Source organism: Hetaerina americana, unplaced genomic scaffold (assembly GCF_022747635.1).
Source record: "Hetaerina americana unplaced genomic scaffold, ioHetAmer1.1.p SCAF_39, whole genome shotgun sequence".
NCBI lineage: Eukaryota > Metazoa > Arthropoda > Insecta > Odonata > Calopterygidae > Hetaerina > Hetaerina americana.
In genome coordinates, this window is record NW_027286974.1 from 2,346,937 (window position 1) to 2,365,499 (window position 18,563).

General features: G+C 33.4%; 1 protein-coding gene across 1 annotated transcript; it reads left to right on the top strand.

Moving 5' to 3' along the window:
• The first annotated feature begins 3,688 nt into the window (after positions 1 to 3,688).
• Positions 3,689 to 8,845, top strand: LOC139691688 (GDNF-inducible zinc finger protein 1-like). The gene is made up of 5 exons (XM_071589532.1): positions 3,689 to 3,745; positions 4,373 to 4,591; positions 4,955 to 5,078; positions 7,168 to 7,404; positions 8,769 to 8,845. The coding sequence occupies exons 1-5, from the start codon at positions 3,689 to 3,691 to the stop codon at positions 8,843 to 8,845; spliced, it is 714 nt and encodes a 237-aa protein (XP_071445633.1).
• The last annotated feature ends 9,718 nt before the right edge of the window (positions 8,846 to 18,563 follow it).

The window sequence follows — 18,563 nt, forward strand, 5'->3', positions numbered from 1 at the left end:
TATTGATTGATGTGGATGACTGAACTTTGTATTTCAGAATAAAATCATTGTTAATCTGCATTTGTTGAAGACAATTGAAAACCAAATGAAGAGGAAGTCATCCACTATCCATCTGAAAATTTGAACTTCTGGGATATGCCTGGCTTACCACTGCAAAAGTACAGCTGAAAGTTGGCTTGATTGGCATGATACTGTGAAACCTAAACCAATAAAACTATGTAATAGAATGTATCTGGTTATAAGAAAATGATATGATCCATGTGATTCATGCAATTATACTCAAAGGTAAATTTAAAGATGATGAAACTCTCATTTCAAGGATTTACAGGATCCCACCTGATATGCCCTTTGGTTTAAAACAAATAAAATTGCCAATTCATATTTTATTCTGGATGACAGTTAAATAATCACGTGGCCAATTGTTGAGTATTTATGTTCTGAATCTAGAGAACCCTGGTTTTTATCATGATTAATTATACGTGGCAGGTTCACATGCTGGCAAATCGTTGGCTTAATTTGTTCTTTTGTCTGATAAGAAAACAAAAAACATAAGAAGGTGCTTGGTGCTAGAAAATAAAAGAACTGGTGAGTCTTTTTATACATACCTTACTTATCAATCCTTTAAAACCCCACCCTTAATCACTATTTTTAATTCCTGTACTGGCATGCCCTACATCTTCTTCTTTCCTAGACTCCCTTCTTTCCCTTCAAGGTCTGAAAGAACACAAGCTCAAAAAATTTATAATATGAGAGCCCTTTTATATGTTTTCTATTATATTTTATTCTCTTTTTTGCCATCCAAATATTATATACCTCCTGTGAGTTTAAATTAGATAGCATCAGTCTTTCAAATGGTGGCAAAGGACAGGATCCCTTGGGGAATATTTAGCAAAAATGTCAAATTTGCAATGAGGGATTTGCACAAGAAGGCATCCTTGAAGCTCGCAAGATGCTTCTATATCTTGTGGAGGCAAAATAAATCTTAAGTATCATTGATACTGGGGCTTTTGAGTGCACAAGTGACGTTGCTGCAAATGCAATGACTTACAGGTGTGGAGAAAGAGTAAATAAGGATTATTTCATAGTACTGCCATTTAGAGAGGAACTTGTCTGCAAGTATTCTTAAATTAGATTCAGTGTCTATTCTAAGAAAGGAAATTCTTCAATTTGCAACAATTACAGGAATATAGGAAGTTTAACATCCAGCTAAGAAGATACATATGGTCCTCTACGTGAGGATGGAGAGCAATGGCAAATGAGTAATACTGAACACATGGTTAGTATAGTTTCAGGAAGGGGAAGGTATTGCAGTAATGAGGGCCCTATTATGTACATGAACAATTATAATACAATCGGTATGTATTTTCCTGTCCCGTTTATGTCCTAAAGGGCATTTTTTGCATATATTTTGAAATACTAATAATTAAAATGAAACACAAATGGAAGAGCATGAGGGTTAACCAGAACCAGCACGTCTCAGGCTACTTTCATGTACGAGTAGAGAGAATACTATGGCATGTGGTGCATTGCAATACCGCCTGCGATGCTAATGCTTATAACAGACGTTGTTTTGATACATTTAAAAAGTCAGTTTGCAGATGGAGAAGATGAGGTGGACAAATAGGAAAGTAAAACAAGGAACTGCGACGAGGAGATGATATTGGGGGTTGTATATACGTCCTGGGTGTTTGCACATTTAATTTCCTCTGCCTTCACAGGGTGTACGTCTATTGCGTGAGCTTCGAGGATGGTTTTTCATAAGGCGTTAGATACGATTTTGGATGTCAACAAGCGTACTAATGTATATGATGACTCTTTTAGGGCCCGTGTTTAAGGCTAAGCCTCAAAATGTAGAGCTTGAGACTTACGATGCACAAATGTTCTCTCAGAATAATCACTAAAGGTCACGATACTTAAATTCTAAAAAAATCTGCCTATTTAATTAAAAGCGTCTAATTCATTACCACTCAAAAGTTCACGTTAGATTTTTACGACCAAAATAATTAATGAACACTATTTCCACTTCCAGTCATTATTGGAAATATTTATGCCGGAAACCTATTACCTTAAACACGACATCACTTTAACAGACTTGAAGTTGTTAGATAACGTACAAAATAAAATAAACAAAGCTACAGTAATGTTGCGTATAATGACTCTTATTTGAAAATAGAAGTACTATTTTGATTTCCTGATGGTCAATAGTATTATAAGCTCACAGGAAAGACCACATTCTATTAAGTGAGAGCTTAAACCATTTTTAGAAATTAATATTACATAAATATGATGATCACCTAGAACCAAAACAAAATGAAATCGATTCTTATACTCGCATTTAGCATCGATTCTGATCGAGCGACCTATCGAAATGTAGTCGGCCATTTTGGAATCTATTGCTTACGAGTTTTTAATGTTGACGGCTCTAAGTGCTCTGAAGATGCCTCGAAATGAATGTTTAAAGTGTAGATTATGTCTAAGCCGTGGTGGACGGTATACAAATATTTTTTATGAAAACAATGATGCTGAGAAATTGGTGCGGAAGCAATGGAAGAGTTGTTGGAATTGAAAGTAAGACATCCGTTGTGTGTTTACGTTTAATTCATAATGACGCATTTATCGTAATTTAACCAGGAAATGTTAAGTGGTGCCCTGTTTTAATTTATAAAGCCTATATAGCATTCATACAATGATTCGAACTGCATTGAGAGGGAATGTTTATGGTTTAATGCTTTGATAAACTAGTTCTAATAGGTAATAAGGGAAAGGAACAACCCGTGGTTGCTGTGTCACAAATGTTTTAAATTGCGGACAGATTTTTATATGTTTAAGCAGCAGTGCCGTGAAAACCACGATCTATTGAACAGGCAAAGGACAAAGAAACATGGAGAGAGAAATCTCCGTCGTAAAACGGTGAGTCTGGTTCAACTTTGGTTGGCATTTTATAATGTTCTGAGCTATGTCCTGGATAACGTTATGCGTCAACGGAAATTGTTTAAATTTAAGAATGAATATGTTTATTCTGAATCAGAGACCTCCCTTGTGTACGAAAGTCTCAAGGTCTTATTCTCGAATGACTAATACTGGCGTTGATGTAAAAATTGGAAATATTTTAGGAATTAACTGTGCTACTGGTAATATTTTGAAAACTTTGTATTAAATATACATCTCAATAACGCATGTAATAGGGTACGCAGAGTGAAATGCCTAAAAATTGTGACCTTCACATTTCACTTTCAATAATTTGTGAAAAATCCATAAACATAAATATTTTTACAGATGCCCATATGTAGAATAACGTTTCGTGAGCAAAAAAGAACTTTTAATCCTCTCTATGGAGGTCTTCTTATTCATAAGTTTGTGAAGTAATACAATTTTAAGGAAGTTTCTTCTAACATTCGTAATGATGATGTAATTATTAAAATGTATGCGTCCATTGTAATTGCTAGTAGTAAGCGGAAGGTTAAAAATAAATTGGTCCTTTTTGTATATTTTATTTATTCATATTATAAAACAGTCTTCCGTCGATAATTTTTATTTTAATGAATATCAACTGTGTTTATGAAATTGTTTTGTGTCATTTTTGTGAACATGTTGAAAATTCCCTTAACTTTTTTTGCCCAACAACTTAAGCTTCTTTCAACTCTCATTAAAATGACCGTTATTAAATTGTTGCTGTGATATACCAAAAATGGTGAGACACCATTACCATGTTGACCCTTCTTGTCAGCCTATCTTACATTTCAAGGTAAGCACCACAGAGTCCTACCTTTCCTTTAGGTATATCTCTGTGATTGACCACCTCCTTTGCATGATATAAAATCATAAGCACTGCTTTCACTATGAATTTGCTTAGTGGAAGTTTTAGAGTAAGGAAGTATATCCAATTATTATAATTTATTCTATCATTTCCATTGTATTATTATTTGGTATCTTCTTTTTAATTTTTCAAAAGGCCATTCCTGGTGGATATTAGACTTATTATAATGCCCTTTAAAATATTCAGGGCAAGTGTTTTGCAGTTCATTGATGTTTCCAAATTTGTTAGATGAAGATTTGCATGGTCATATTATCTAGCATATACCATCTGCAGTCATTCAAACTATTACCTGATGATCTAAATTTAGCAGATCACTAACGCATTGTGCATTGTCATCAGTTCCTTAACTTTACAATTTAGGACAGGAACTAATAATAACCTCTTCATAAAAACTTATATCTTACGTACTAAGAAAAGCTTTTGATCTCTTCTCTTTATATTAACCCTATGAATAGGATAATTGCATGTAATACCATAAAGGTGTTAGCAGTTGGTGAATTTAATATTCACATACCAATACCTTCTTTTTGAATATGGTATTATATGTTTAATAAGGTGGAGAGGGTAGTCCTGAGCAATGACAATGAGGCTTCAGAGAGCCCTGGAGTAGATGTAGTTACGGGTACATCAGACAATGTGATTGCATTGAGCAGTCCCATGATAGCTGCTGGCCAATCAGTAGAAGGACAATCTTTTGAGGAAGAGGACAGGTATTCAGCCAACAGAAAATTGTCTTTGATGGCTGATAATTACTGTAAAGAAGATGAGATTCAGGTAAGAGAACAAAGTAATTTAGTGTTGCTTATGTAATCTATGTTATTTCACAAATATATATATATATACACACACATACATATATTTTATATTTTATTTAATGTGCAAAAGTTAAGTTTAAGTGCTGGAAGACAAGTGCTGGATCAATTATTTTTAATTCAATGCATTCAATGCATTTTTAATTCAATGCATTATTTTTTGTTCAATGCATGCATTAATATTTTAAATTTTAATATATAATGTAATATATGAAATAGAAAACTATAATATATTATTTATTGTGCAAAAGTTTATGGGGCATTTGGTTTATGTTTAAAATGGATATTCCCTGTATAAATGTAAGGTTTGACTCTGTTTTTGCAGGATGACTCAGAAGATATTGAATTGCATTTGTCCTCTGATGAGAAAGTCAACAGAAAGGAAGAGTTTGATGCTGACAAACTTCATGAAGAAAGGCACCTCAGAGAGAAAGAGTTGCTATCACAAGGTAAGTAAAGCTCAGGACTCTCCCTGTCTTCACTTTTGTCAATTTTTGGTATAATAGAACAAATGGTGATTAAATGTCTAATTGCCACTAATAGTTAGGGGATTTAAAGGGTAAATGTATTTTGAATTCTTTAAAGTAATATTTTCATGTAAATTAAAATATTAGGAAAAATTTCAGAAAGGAAAATTGAAATATTTACAATTGAATGAAGTTTTAAAGAATTTTGCTACAAGATAAAATATTCTGTTTCAGACATTTGTAGGGCAAAACTGCTAAGAATAAAACCAAAAGCATTTTAAAACTCAAATTTCAGTTTCCCAAGCTAATATTTTCCTAGTACCTATTTGATTTTCGAACTCTTTCAATTTGACTGCCTTTCTGACATCTATGTTGAACCTGTAACATTCCATTGTCTGTTTACCCATTTTTTTCTTCCAATTAAGGATCATTACTCCTTATCATCATTCCTCATCCATCATTACCTCTTCTGACCAAGATTGCCTCTGCAAACAATGCATTTTTTCTGCTCTGCCTGGATGTTTCCTTAGGTTTTAGGTTTTAATGAACTGATTAATTAAAATGCAGCTTTAGTTATCATACTCTGCTTATGCAAGGGTTTGCTCAAAAAGTGATCTGACTTCAATGTTTTTCTAAAATAATTTATACATTCATCAATATATATTTTTTCATCCTCATAGAAATATCTATTCTAAATTATATTTTTGCAAATATTTTGCCAATTGTCATAGCACTTTAAAAAATCATTTTTAATGATCTTCTGTATCTGCTCCTTTTTTGTGGTCTTTATCTTGTTAATCATATTGTAGCATCATATTTCCAAGGGCATTTTAAGTTTTTGGAACAGGAAAAAGTCACTTACGGCCAGATCTGGGAAAAAGGATGGATGTGCCATTATATAGTTTGTTGTTTTTGGCCAAGAGTGTGCACAGAAATAACAAGTTTTTTGGTCAAAATACAAATTTTTCAATGGCCAGTGTCATTGGTAAAATTCAAAAGGCTTAATCCAATTAATATGTGTAGGTTCTCGGCAACTTGTCTGATGGTAATTCAATGATTGGTCAATACTATTTTGTTCACTTCATCAATGTTTTCATCTGTTATTGATGAATTAATACCAATGGTTTTTATAATGTTTCACATAAATTGAAATAAGGCTTCATGTTTATTGAAATATACCATATATATATGTTTTTGATTAGTGAATTGCTCATAATTGAATTAATAATTTTATTTATAACTTATTATCTCCATCGTCTTGATCTCTATATACCTTTTTGATGTTTTGCCATGTCAATATCTGTTTTATTTTGTGATTTTGGTAAAAAGCAATGCCGTGTAATTTCTTTCCTTTAATAATTTATTCTCTAGAAAATTCCTTCTAAAAAGATTCCTTCTTTATATGATACCTTTCTTTTCCCACTTGCTATTCCTTTAAAGCATAGGAAATATTTTAATTCCTTCTCAAAATCCCTGTAAAAAATTGAGTTTTTTTCAAATTTTTACATACTTTGTGAACACCTGTGGATAAGTTATGCAATTGAGCATTTAAGACTTTCATTTTCATTGAATGGGGTTAAAAAACTTGTTGACTGCTAATTCCTGGCCATATATTTCTTAAAACGGTATAAATAAGAAGCTGAGAAGTATTCTGCATACATTTTTGTTTTGAGTTAAAATATTTCTGCAGGATCTCTGGGAAACAAACATTAAAGATATTATTTGGGTCAGCAATAGGTGATGTGAGATACCGTATTTCCGTAAGATTTAAGCATATCTGAAGTTGATGGAATGAACAAACAATATGTTTAGTCTGTATATAAGAAGACTTGTGAACATTTAATTGTTAGCACATATACCTAAATGGCAATATGAAAAAATATAAAAGTTGTGTTTTAAGCTTTGTGGAACTCCTTCACAATGAGGGTGAAAAAAGATGGTATCCGAAGATGTTTATTTCTAGGGTTATTTATGTACATAAATGTGTGTGTATGGACTGAAGATAGCAAACTCATTCATTGGTTGAATATGACTATTCATTGATTATCTTCCATTTCTTCAAATCTTTCAGATGGTGGCCAGAAACTGGGTGGCCCAGTGGAGGATACAGCAGGCACTGTACTTCATGTGTGTCAAATTTGCAACAAAGTATTTGCGCAAAGGGACCTTCTCAAAGCTCACGTAATGCATGTACACCTTAACAAGGTAATGCAATTTACATGTGAGTTTTGCTCAGAGCTATTTGAGAGAAAACATGACCTTGGAAGGCACATCAAATTGGTGCATGCTGTGAAAAAGAAGCCCCAATGTGAATTCTGCTCCAGAGATTTTCTTTATTTGAGTAAACTCAAAATCCACAAGTCATCACATACTGGAGAAAGGCTATTTAGATGTGCATTGTGTTTGAAAGTTTTTGCTCAAAAGTTACATTTACAGAGGCACATTAATATACACATGGGAGAAAGGCCACACAGATGTCAGATATGTTCAAAAGCATTCACTCAGACTGGTAATCTAAAGTTGCACTTGTTGACACATACAGGAGAAAGGCTATTCAGATGTAAGATTTGTTCCAAAGCATTTACTCACAATTATAAACTAAAGACTCATATGTTGACACATACAGGGAAAAGGCCACACAGATGTGAGATATGTTACAAAGCATTTACTCAGACTAATAATCTAAAGAGGCACTTATTGACACATACAGGAGAAAGGCCAAACAGATGTGAGATATGTTCCAAAGCATTTAATTTCAAAAGGACTCTGAAGACTCATATGTTGACCACACAGATGATAGATTTGTGCCAAAGCATTCCATCAGAGTAATAATGTAAAGAGGCACATGTAGACACACACTGGTGAAAAGCCAAACAACTGTCCGGATGTGTCCAACAGCATTCATTAAGAGCAATAATCTTTAGTCACATGTGATGAAACACCCTGTGAAATGATCACAGGCATTTGTAACAAATATATTCAAAATTATTCACTCCCAATTCTTAAACGAAGTGGTATTTGGGCCACATACTGATGAAATTAAATGTTTGACATCAAATAACAAACACCATTATTAAATACATGAAGCCACAGAAAGAAGTAAAATGCTCTAATTCAACTAATTAACTACTGATTTTCTCTAATTCAACAAATCCTTCTCTCAAACAGTAATAACGCTATGTAAATTGATATGCATAATTGAATGCTAAGGATTAGGTCATATTCATGAACTCTTCCTCTTTCTTCTTCTGCTGTTTCTTTAAATACAAATTTATAGCTATGAAATATTTTATATGAAAATCTTTCATTTAAATATTATTAACTAGCATTGATAAATATTTATGTTCCACTAATTTGATGACCTATACCAGAATCAACTAAAAATCAACAAGGCTTCCATAACTGTGCATAAACACTAAGATAGGTTTATATAAGGAAATAAACTAGTGTCTAATGGCTATAAGCCCAGAATGACTATGGAAAAACTCTTCTAAATATCACTGCATGAATGTATGATGAAGTTACCTGTCTTTTATTTCATTGCGAAAGAAGAAGATAGGATGTATATCATGCTGAGACTTGGTTTAGTAGTTTAAGGTAAAAATGCAAATATTTTTGTGGACAGGACATTACAAGAGTACATTTATCTCTTTAGCTTCTCAATGAATGCAGATTCTCAGCCTGAGGTGGACAAGGTTCTGCTCTCAAGCTTGTCAGTTGGTCAAATATGGTATACTGAGAGAAAATGAAGTGTAACACCTTAACATTGAATGAAAGGTAAAAGAAAAAGGGATCATAGAGTGTTTAGTTTAGAAGAAGTAAAGGTATATCTACATAGGTTCCTATATATCTCAATATGGGAATGTGACAAAACTTCTTGGTGAATAATTGCGGGGATTTTATTGCTGATGTCATCTTAGGGAAAGTGATTTGGTGTGGTTGTAGTTTTTAGTGTCCCATTATACATGAAAATATGGATTGGAATGCTGCTACATTCTGCAGAATATTATATTCCAGTTAAGATGGCCTTGAGGTATTTTGGTCAAAAGCGCCCTTGGTTTATTTATGAGGGCTAAATAAGGAGGGTTGTATGGAGAAATTTTACATGTGCAGACCACAAACTAGATTATTTTAAATGCTGCTGCTATAGGAGAAATGTGGCTCATTTGGGAATAGCATAGAACTTGTTTTTACTTTGGGTTTGAAATGCATGGGTTTGGATATGAAGGCTTTTTGCCAAATGAGATTCATTCCAATTTGAGGTGATGGATAATAAATAAAGTCGTTCTCTTATTCAAATTTTTAAAGAACATATTGAAAGACCCAAAAATTAGAAGCTAAATTACTTAACCTGTAGGTTTCAAATTACCATTGTTATGAAAAATTGAAACATCTGCTTGGTTTGGGGAATTCTACCTGGTTTTGTAATGCTTTATCCTTCAGGAGACCCAGGTTTGAACCCTTGAGATGGCAGGTATATGTGATTCTTTGCAAAGAGTACTTTCAGTGATTACAATGTCCATCCGGTGGGAAGTTAAACTATGTTACTCTTAGATGCTTCTGGTCATTCATGGTAAGATAGCTGATACTGGGTTGCTCTTCATCTTTTCCACTCATCCCTTATTGTAATAATGATCTCAGCCATTTAACATTGCCCTGAAAATAATTAGTAAAATGAATAATTTATAAACAGATTATTGGGTGTGACAAATGCAATTTGAATGTGGATTAGATAATATGTATGATATTGTAGCTATTACTGAAGTTTAATTCTTAATCAGTAAGTCATTACACAAAGAGGGTATTATCTAATTGTAGTGAGTAAAGATAGTAACAATATCAAACACTTCCTTCATCATTACCAACATCCTGGCCCAGCGCACATTCCATTAAGTTGTCCCCAGTCACCTTTCAGTCCCGATTTGGCCTTCCTATGGTATCTCACAAAGTTGACCAATTATCCCTTCAAAATTTCATTTAAAAAATAACCAAGTACTTACAATTAGAATGGTGCTCATCAGAGCTGCCTCCTTGCTGTTTTTAACCTTATCCCAGCATCAAGAGGTTTTTGCAGTGGCGGCACTTGTAGGCTAGCTTTAAGATTTTTATGAGTATGTTGAAAATTTTGAAGTATTCGTGCAGATACCATCAATGAATCTTTTATTCCCAGAGAAATTTGACTTTAACAGAAGATTAGATGACTGAAATAAACATTAATTAAATACAGGGTTTTCGAAAAATATTGGCAAATAAACAATTTTTCCTAACTTTTATTGAAAAAAATGAAAATGTTCATGAAATTTTTTTGTTATCATGCACAACAAATTTGTGTGATGAATATTCCTCAATCGCTTCAATAACAGCCTCCATTCTCTGTTTAAAGCATATGTAGTCCCAATTTGATGCACCGTGGGTCATATCAGTGACCTCTAAATAATGGCACCTGATGCTGTAATCTTTAGAGGTTAGGACTGATAAATACAAGAAACTGGTATATGCTGCAATGGTAATCTTTAATTCAGTGATTTACTAATGGTACAACACAAAGAAACAATCTAGTGTAGAGTGTAAAAACCATTCACCTTGACCAGAGCTAGAAATCTAGGTCTCTTGATTTTCAACTTACTTGTACTTGTAAGGATTTCTTTTCCCCCTACTCATTCCTTTTCCCTGTCACAAAGGTTCCCTGATATTATAGTACAGTGAATATGCAAGAAGTATTGCAAATATTATCCTTGGGCCTCTACATATTTGTGTCTTTTTTATGATCATCAGAGGTGCATTTTTATATTATATACTCTCTCTCAGTTACAATATTAAGCCATAAATGATGACTTTTGTACTCTAGCATAGCACTTATAACTGAATATGAGCCAATAGGTTCAATTAAAAAATTTTATTAAAAGTGGAATGATATTTTTGTCCAATGACAGGCATTTTCTCTCAAAAATTGTGCATCTCTAGATACAACCCTGGACAGGCCCTGATTTATACATTTTATCAAGGTGATAGATTATTTTGATTTTATGTATGAGAAATATGATTATGGTAAAGGTCATGATGTTGCCATTTTCAGTCTTAAAATTCAATGAAATGGGATAAACAGTCTGCCAAAAATAATTCTCATTGTTTGAAGTATGAAATGAATTCAAATTATTATTCATGTATACTATATATGTATGGAATATATGCATGTAATTATTAAGCACCACTTTCTATTCAAATTATATGCAGGAGAAAATGTAAAGCAATGTGTTATCCTAGGTTGCAGCTTTAGTTCTAGGCAGTGATTTTTGAGTCAGACAGAATCCTGAAGTTAATTGCATTCACATGGGGTTTTCACATGCTTTGTTTGTAATGAGAAGTTCTCAAATTGGGATGAATATTTTCCACATGCAAAAGGCCACTTTGCTCTCATTTACTTCTGTAACATATGCAAGAAATAATACAAAAGTGAGGCTTTTCTTGGAGAATACATCAGAGATGTTCATATCAAACAGCAATAATTCATATGCATATATTTAGACAAGGTGTTTGGGGAAAGGAACAAAATGAAGAATCACATCCATATTCCTTGTAATAAACAGCAAATACATGTCTTAAATGCCAAAAAGGATGATTTTGCATTCAAGCCTTGAGAGGAAATATATTTTGAATAGTCATGAAGGTGAAATCATACATTTTAAAGTTTGTTTTCACAGAGATTTGTTACAATTGGAAAATTGAAGAAATACAAAATGGTGCACATTGACGGAGAGCATATTGAACAGTTTCTGTGGTAGCAAATTTAAATTAGAAAGATACCTTCAATGCCACACCAAAATACATGCAACTAACCTTCGATAAGTCTGTGAAAATTGACGTCAAACTTACTAAGCAGATTATCATTGAAGAACTCATATAGTTATGTACAATTTCGGGAAGTCTCTCAATTGCAAGCATTGCATGGAGACTTCCTTTGCCCAAAGTACTTTCAAGAGACTTTCTTGTGACTAGCAGTGAGAAGGTTCATTCTTGTAGCAAGAGTAGGAAAACATTCAATTTTCATTGCCATTATGTATAGAAAAGGAAGGGCATCAAAGTTTCATGAAGAGTTTTGTGTTACTGGAACAGCCTGAGGCAATCCTGGTATATTCACACAGGAGATGCAATATTTGTGTGACTCATACTCCAAGTTGCATTGAGTCTGTTCTCAAGAACCACATGGCTGTAAATGAAAGCATGAGGTGTTTCTATTAAGTGTGCCCACACTAATTCTGCCAGAAGCAGCCTGGAGGTCAATATGACCAAACAAATCTAATTAGGTATGAATTAATCTCAGGGAGGGAAACTTCATCATTAATGGCCAGGGTTTGCCAAAAAACCATTCTCAGTGCTCTCTAAGATGTGGAAGCGTCAGGGAAATTGTTATTGTAAACCTCTGTGCACTAACTGTATCACAGAAAAATGGAATCAATCATTATAATCAAATTACTAAGTTTTGTGTTAAATTTAAAAAATCTCTTCAGCAGATTAATGAAATGATTTTGAGTTGCAAAGGGATTCTGCTCAATCCTCACCAGTTTTCAGATGGTTTACAGATATACAGAAGAGTCATGAAGAGTGTCATGACTAAGAATGCTTTGGGCAGCCATCAACCAGCAATGTTGACAACAATGTGGCTCGTGTTTGCAATTGTTGGACTCACCGTTAATTTTTAAATTTTGGATATCTATTTTGTGCATTATCTCTGTAAAATATCTATCCATTGGATTATGTCTAGTCACCAGCCTAATTGGCGGTAGGATAATGTCTACATCTGCCAGCCCAAAGGTCACGGGTTCAATTTCCATCTAGGTGCTTCTCCTTCCACGTAGCGCTTGGGTTTATGTGATATACAAAATATTATATCAATGATCAAAGTTTTGAAATGTCAGTGTTGCAGATTGACAATGTGGATATTTTATGGATATTTAGGAGGTGGAAGGTTAACTGTAAATGGATATCCATTTTATTAATTAACTGTAATGCAGATTATACCCAAAGAGAATTCCATGTAATGGATAATAGTTTATAGATTATCCTTGCATAAATATCAATACATGGACCATTTAAATTATTGATTAACTGACTCATTGATTATTCCTGTACTGATATCAATGTAAAGGACAACCTTTTTTATCAATAGTTCATATTGCAGATTATCCATAAATGGATATCCATTTTATAGATTTTCTATTATGGTTTGGAATAAAGTATGGGTTATGCATTGTTTGGATTATCTTATTACAGATATCCATTTAATTGATTGACTGTGCAGTTGATCATTCTTGTGTTAATATCCACTTAATTAATAATCCATTTCAAAGATTATTTATGTAGCAGATTATTCATTTACAGGTGTACATGTACAGGTAGTCATTTTATTGTTTAACACGGATGAAGTCTACTGCTTTTTGATATCCATTTTGAAAACTATTAATTTTATGAACAAATCCATCTTGCAGATTATTACCATTCATATCCAATTAATGAATCAACCAAACTGTTGAATATAATGTGGTTCTCTATGTTCTGGATTATCTGTCCACAGATATCCATTCTATTAATAAAATATCTTGACAATTATCCTCGAACAGATATACTCGTTAATAAATTTTATAGATTACCCATCTTGCAGATTAAATTCATCTACAGATATCCATTTTATTAATTTGTCATATTACAGACTACCTATATTATCCATTTGGTATCTATCTTTTACTTATTTGGTGATTATTATTTTTTTTTATCTTTGCCGCAGGTTATTATTAGAGAGGTCAGTATCACAATGAAGGATGGTTGGAAAGAAATATAGAACCCAGTGTAAGCTTTCTTGATATGAATAATAAGATGAATGTAAGGGTAACATGGGTTAACTTCCCATCCAACAGATAGTGTAATCACTTAAAGTTGTCTGCCTAAAGAATCTTATGTACCTACTAGAATATAAGTAACAATATCTGCCTCTCAAGGAATCAAACCTGGTTCTCCTGAATGGTAAGGTAATCTACTGCACATTACAGTACCATGCAATTGTTTACAATTTTTGTAGTAATGGTAATTTCATTCTGACAGATGAAGTTGTTCCGCATCTAACTTTTTGACCACTCATTTTTTTTCCTAGCACTTTAGAACTTTGAATAAAAGATCATTCTTCAAAACAATTAAGATTAGAAGGTAAAAATTACCAATATATTGGGAGAATTAATTTTTTGTATTGAGAAACATTCAGCCCTACATCATCGGTGAAATCATGTTGTCCACCCTAGTTCGATAGAAAATGGATATATTTTCAGTACATCATCACCCTAAACAGCTGCTTACCTTTTAGAATTTTTTGATAACTTTTACTTGAATTCACCAAAACCTTTACATTAATTTATTACCATGTGATTCTCTTCTTTAATTTTCTTTTTTGAGAAACAGTAAAAACAAGGAATGCAGAAAATAAAATTAGTAGCACCATTCCAACAACACAGCAATCTCCTAAACACAGTTCATGGCTCGTTGGGTATCAGGAACTTAGGCCCCTAGTGGGTGGGGCTATAGTCCACTTCATGACTGCATGACTGCACAAGTTGCATATTAATTTAGTGAACTACATATATGTCACAGTCTTAAATATCCCACTGCCAATGAATATGATCTAAGCATCCATTTTATTCTTTTCTGTCTCCTTTGGAATTCTCTCCAGAATCCCCTCCCTTCCCCCTCTTGCCTTGCCTTATGCAATTAATGCTTTATTTCCCTTTCATTTCACTTCACCTCTACTGATCCACATGGACTGCTGTACCTATTCTTCTGATTCTATTACTTATCAAGAAAATACAAATGCTTCTCTCCATTCTGTAAATTTCTACACTTCATCAAGATAAAGTTTTTTGATGGTACATGTAGAAATATATTTTGTTTTAATTGAATAAATGCTAAAATTATTATTTGGATTGAAATATGAATTTAATTTCAACTTAAAGGTATTATAGTTAGGTAGATATTTGCTGAATTTCCTTTGTCAACAATGATGTTATCTAACTTTTCAGGAGTATATGCAAGATGTTGAATCATGCATGTCCATTAATGAGGAAGTAGTCATTAAGGAGAAGTAGGACATTGATCTTCCTCAGGAGGAATGATGCTTGGGAGGAGATGCATTGCAGTTGCAAGGTAAGGATTGCTCATGAATGTACTGCATTTTCATTTTGGCTACTTTATGGTGATGTAGAATTGTTGGATATAACCCTTTGGGTTGGTGGTTGATTCTTATATATATAAATATTTGCATATATGAAAAAAAATATATATATATGCACATACTTATGTATATATATATATATATATATATATATATATATATATATAAATTTATTTATTTATATACACACACATGCACTTGGCAGATTTACTTGGCCAATGATGAAATTTGTAGAAACAAGGAGAGCACCTTGGTGATGTTTGTTGGTTTTTCAAATTTTACAGTGAAATTCCATGAGCAGTGATACCTCTAAGTGATACAAGAGGCTGATTTGTCAGCATCAAAGAATTGGAAGATAAGGGCTTATTAAATTTGCAGGTTAACTGCCAATGTATTCTAAATAAAGCATGTCATTTCAAGACCGATGCTGATGCATTTAATGGTGATATTCCAGGGAAATGGGTGTTGGACTGATGACCAGAGAGGTTTGCGTTCAAATCCTGGACAATACACTTTTGGCACGTGCATCTGTATGGAAACTGCGTGATTTTTGGATATAAGATCTTTTTCAAAAACTATAACTGGCACAGGGAGATGAACTTGCCTCCATGTTATCCTGGTGTCTGAATTTCACTTGCCCTCTAGCTAAGTACTGGGTGAAGTCTATCATCACCAACCAAACCTAAAGAAGCACAATCCAGTAACCTAAACTACATTAAGTTTCTCTTCATCTCTGAGTTATTTTCTCCCCTTTTCATCTCATATTGAAGACATCCCTATCCAGTTATCCCCTATCCCATTTCCCCTCTTTTACAGTCTTCAAAATCTCAATATGTCTGATTAATACACACTTCATCCACTCTTACACCTGACTCCTTTTCCTTAGTAATATATTTGCCAACTGAGTCCCTCTCTTCTTGCCTCTTGTCCATGACTATACTCCACTTCCTCATATGTTTTCCTTCTTTAGGTAAATTCTCCATCTTTTTTCATGCCCAAATTAAATTAATTGAGCCTCCTATTTATATCTAACCTCCTGCTGACCACTTTTCCCCACCGTTCATAGCTATGCTCCATATCAAGGTTTCAACAAGTGTTTTCTCAATATACTTACTCAATGTCCCTGTCATCAATTCCTTCTTCCTTGTCTGAAAGCCTCCTCACTAGCACAATTCTTTTCCTTATGTCCCTAATAATTTGGCAGAGTTGGTCAAAAAAACAATTCAGAGATACAATAACTGTTCTACCAGCTCTCCTTTTTCACCTTTCATTTTTATATTTATAAGCTTTTTTCCTCCTGGAATATTGCAGAACATATGTTTTAATAATTTTGATTTTCATCCCATATTTATCGCACTGAATTTATAATTTACTCATAAATGCTTGCATTCCCTTAGCTGACTGACAATCTGAAGCTTGTTAAACAGCAAAACCAACTCATTTTATGAATTCCTTGCCAAATTTCATTCTTACCTCCAGCTCTTCCCTTAATGCCTCTTCATAATTATTTCTTCGACATATATGTTTAACATCAACAGTGATAAAGGGCAACCCTTCCTAACTCCTCCCTCTAACACTGTCCATCCACACTCTCAGCCCCCTACTTGCACCTATGCTCTCTGATGTATGCCTTCATGAAACAGAGGAAGGCCTTAATGAAGTGTTCTTATTTCTCTGCACAGAATTGTCAGAAGTCGTAGGTTAAAACAAGGTGTCTCAAAAAACAAGTGTTTGCACAATAACAATGCATATCCACACCAATATTTACGTGTCATATCACATGCCTGACCTACACAATGCAAATGACTACCAAGTGACTACCAATTTTTATAAACCATAAACACAACAGTTAATAGTATGGTTGCTTTGGGAGGTAATGTTAGTAATAGCCCCATGTCATTACGTGCAATTCACAAATAATACCGCAAAAAAATGTCTATAAAAGCATAATTAACTATCATCTTGCAACTGATAGCTTATTATCCGTAGAAGTAAACACAGAACTGACAGACTTAATTTAGTTCTACATGCTACCAAGCAATCATAAAGAGGAAGAATTCACTAGGATATACCATCAGTTAGAGGACATAATAGGGTATGTATTCCTGCATGGAAATATATGAACATGAATACAGATTGGAATAAGACAATAGACAAAGGAAGATATATAGTAGAGGTGGGGACTATGGTTTAGGTTCAATGAATGAATGCAGAGAGAAATCAATGGAGCTCTGCTGGAGGGAGATAGGGGTAACTCATTACCAACACATGGTTTAGACATCTCAAAAGGCCTACGCATACATGGTGAATGATTCCAAGTGACTAAGAAAGACATCAGTTACATTATTAATTATGACTTGGCAAACAATGAGAAACAGCATGAACAATTTCTAAACATCAAGTTGCATTTAATTAAGCACAAGAGTTAAATAATATAATCGATATAAATAAAATATAGGGGATAGAGAACAATTTTGAGGATGCAGTTAGAGGATATGGATAAAGACCAAGGAGGAAATTGATGGAGTATACACAAAGGCAGGCTGATTGTTTTATGTCTAATGTGATTGGCGTTTTTCTTTGGTTGGACTAAATGAAGGAATTGCTTAAGCTCTGTCAGAAAATAAGAGGGCTAAATTTCGTAAAATAACCCATAACATAAAAACCAAAATTTTCCTTCGTGTAAAAACAATTTTTATCATCAATTCCAATAAAGGATAAAAACTGAACTTTCAATGCTTTTCAAACAAACAAAATTATCACTGGTGAAAGAGTATCCAAAAAATCATTAGCTAAATTCTTAAATTTTTCCCTTTTGTGAGATAAAGTGTTTTCGCTAACATATTAAATGATTGGGATTACTTCTATCCGTGGTATTGTCGAGAGAAAGGTTTTTCTACAGATTAATCCAAGAAAATGTTACGAAAATTCCTTCTTGCAAAAAACATGTAATCCTTGCCAATATAGTTGAATGCAATTAGTACAATTTCTCTCCTCCCAATTGGTTATCCATTCTTTGGTTGCTGTCGGATTGCATCCTTTTTGGATTTGATTATAGATAACAGCCGAACACTCGAAACATGGATAAATACCAACCAGTGATAATTTGCATCCTCCACAACCTATTTAACATATTTCATAAACAGATATTAACCAAAGAATGCATGAAACTCTGTTTCCTTAATATAAATGTACATTTTGACAACTCTGTACCAAATATAAAAACCAACTATTAAATCCTTTCGATACACATA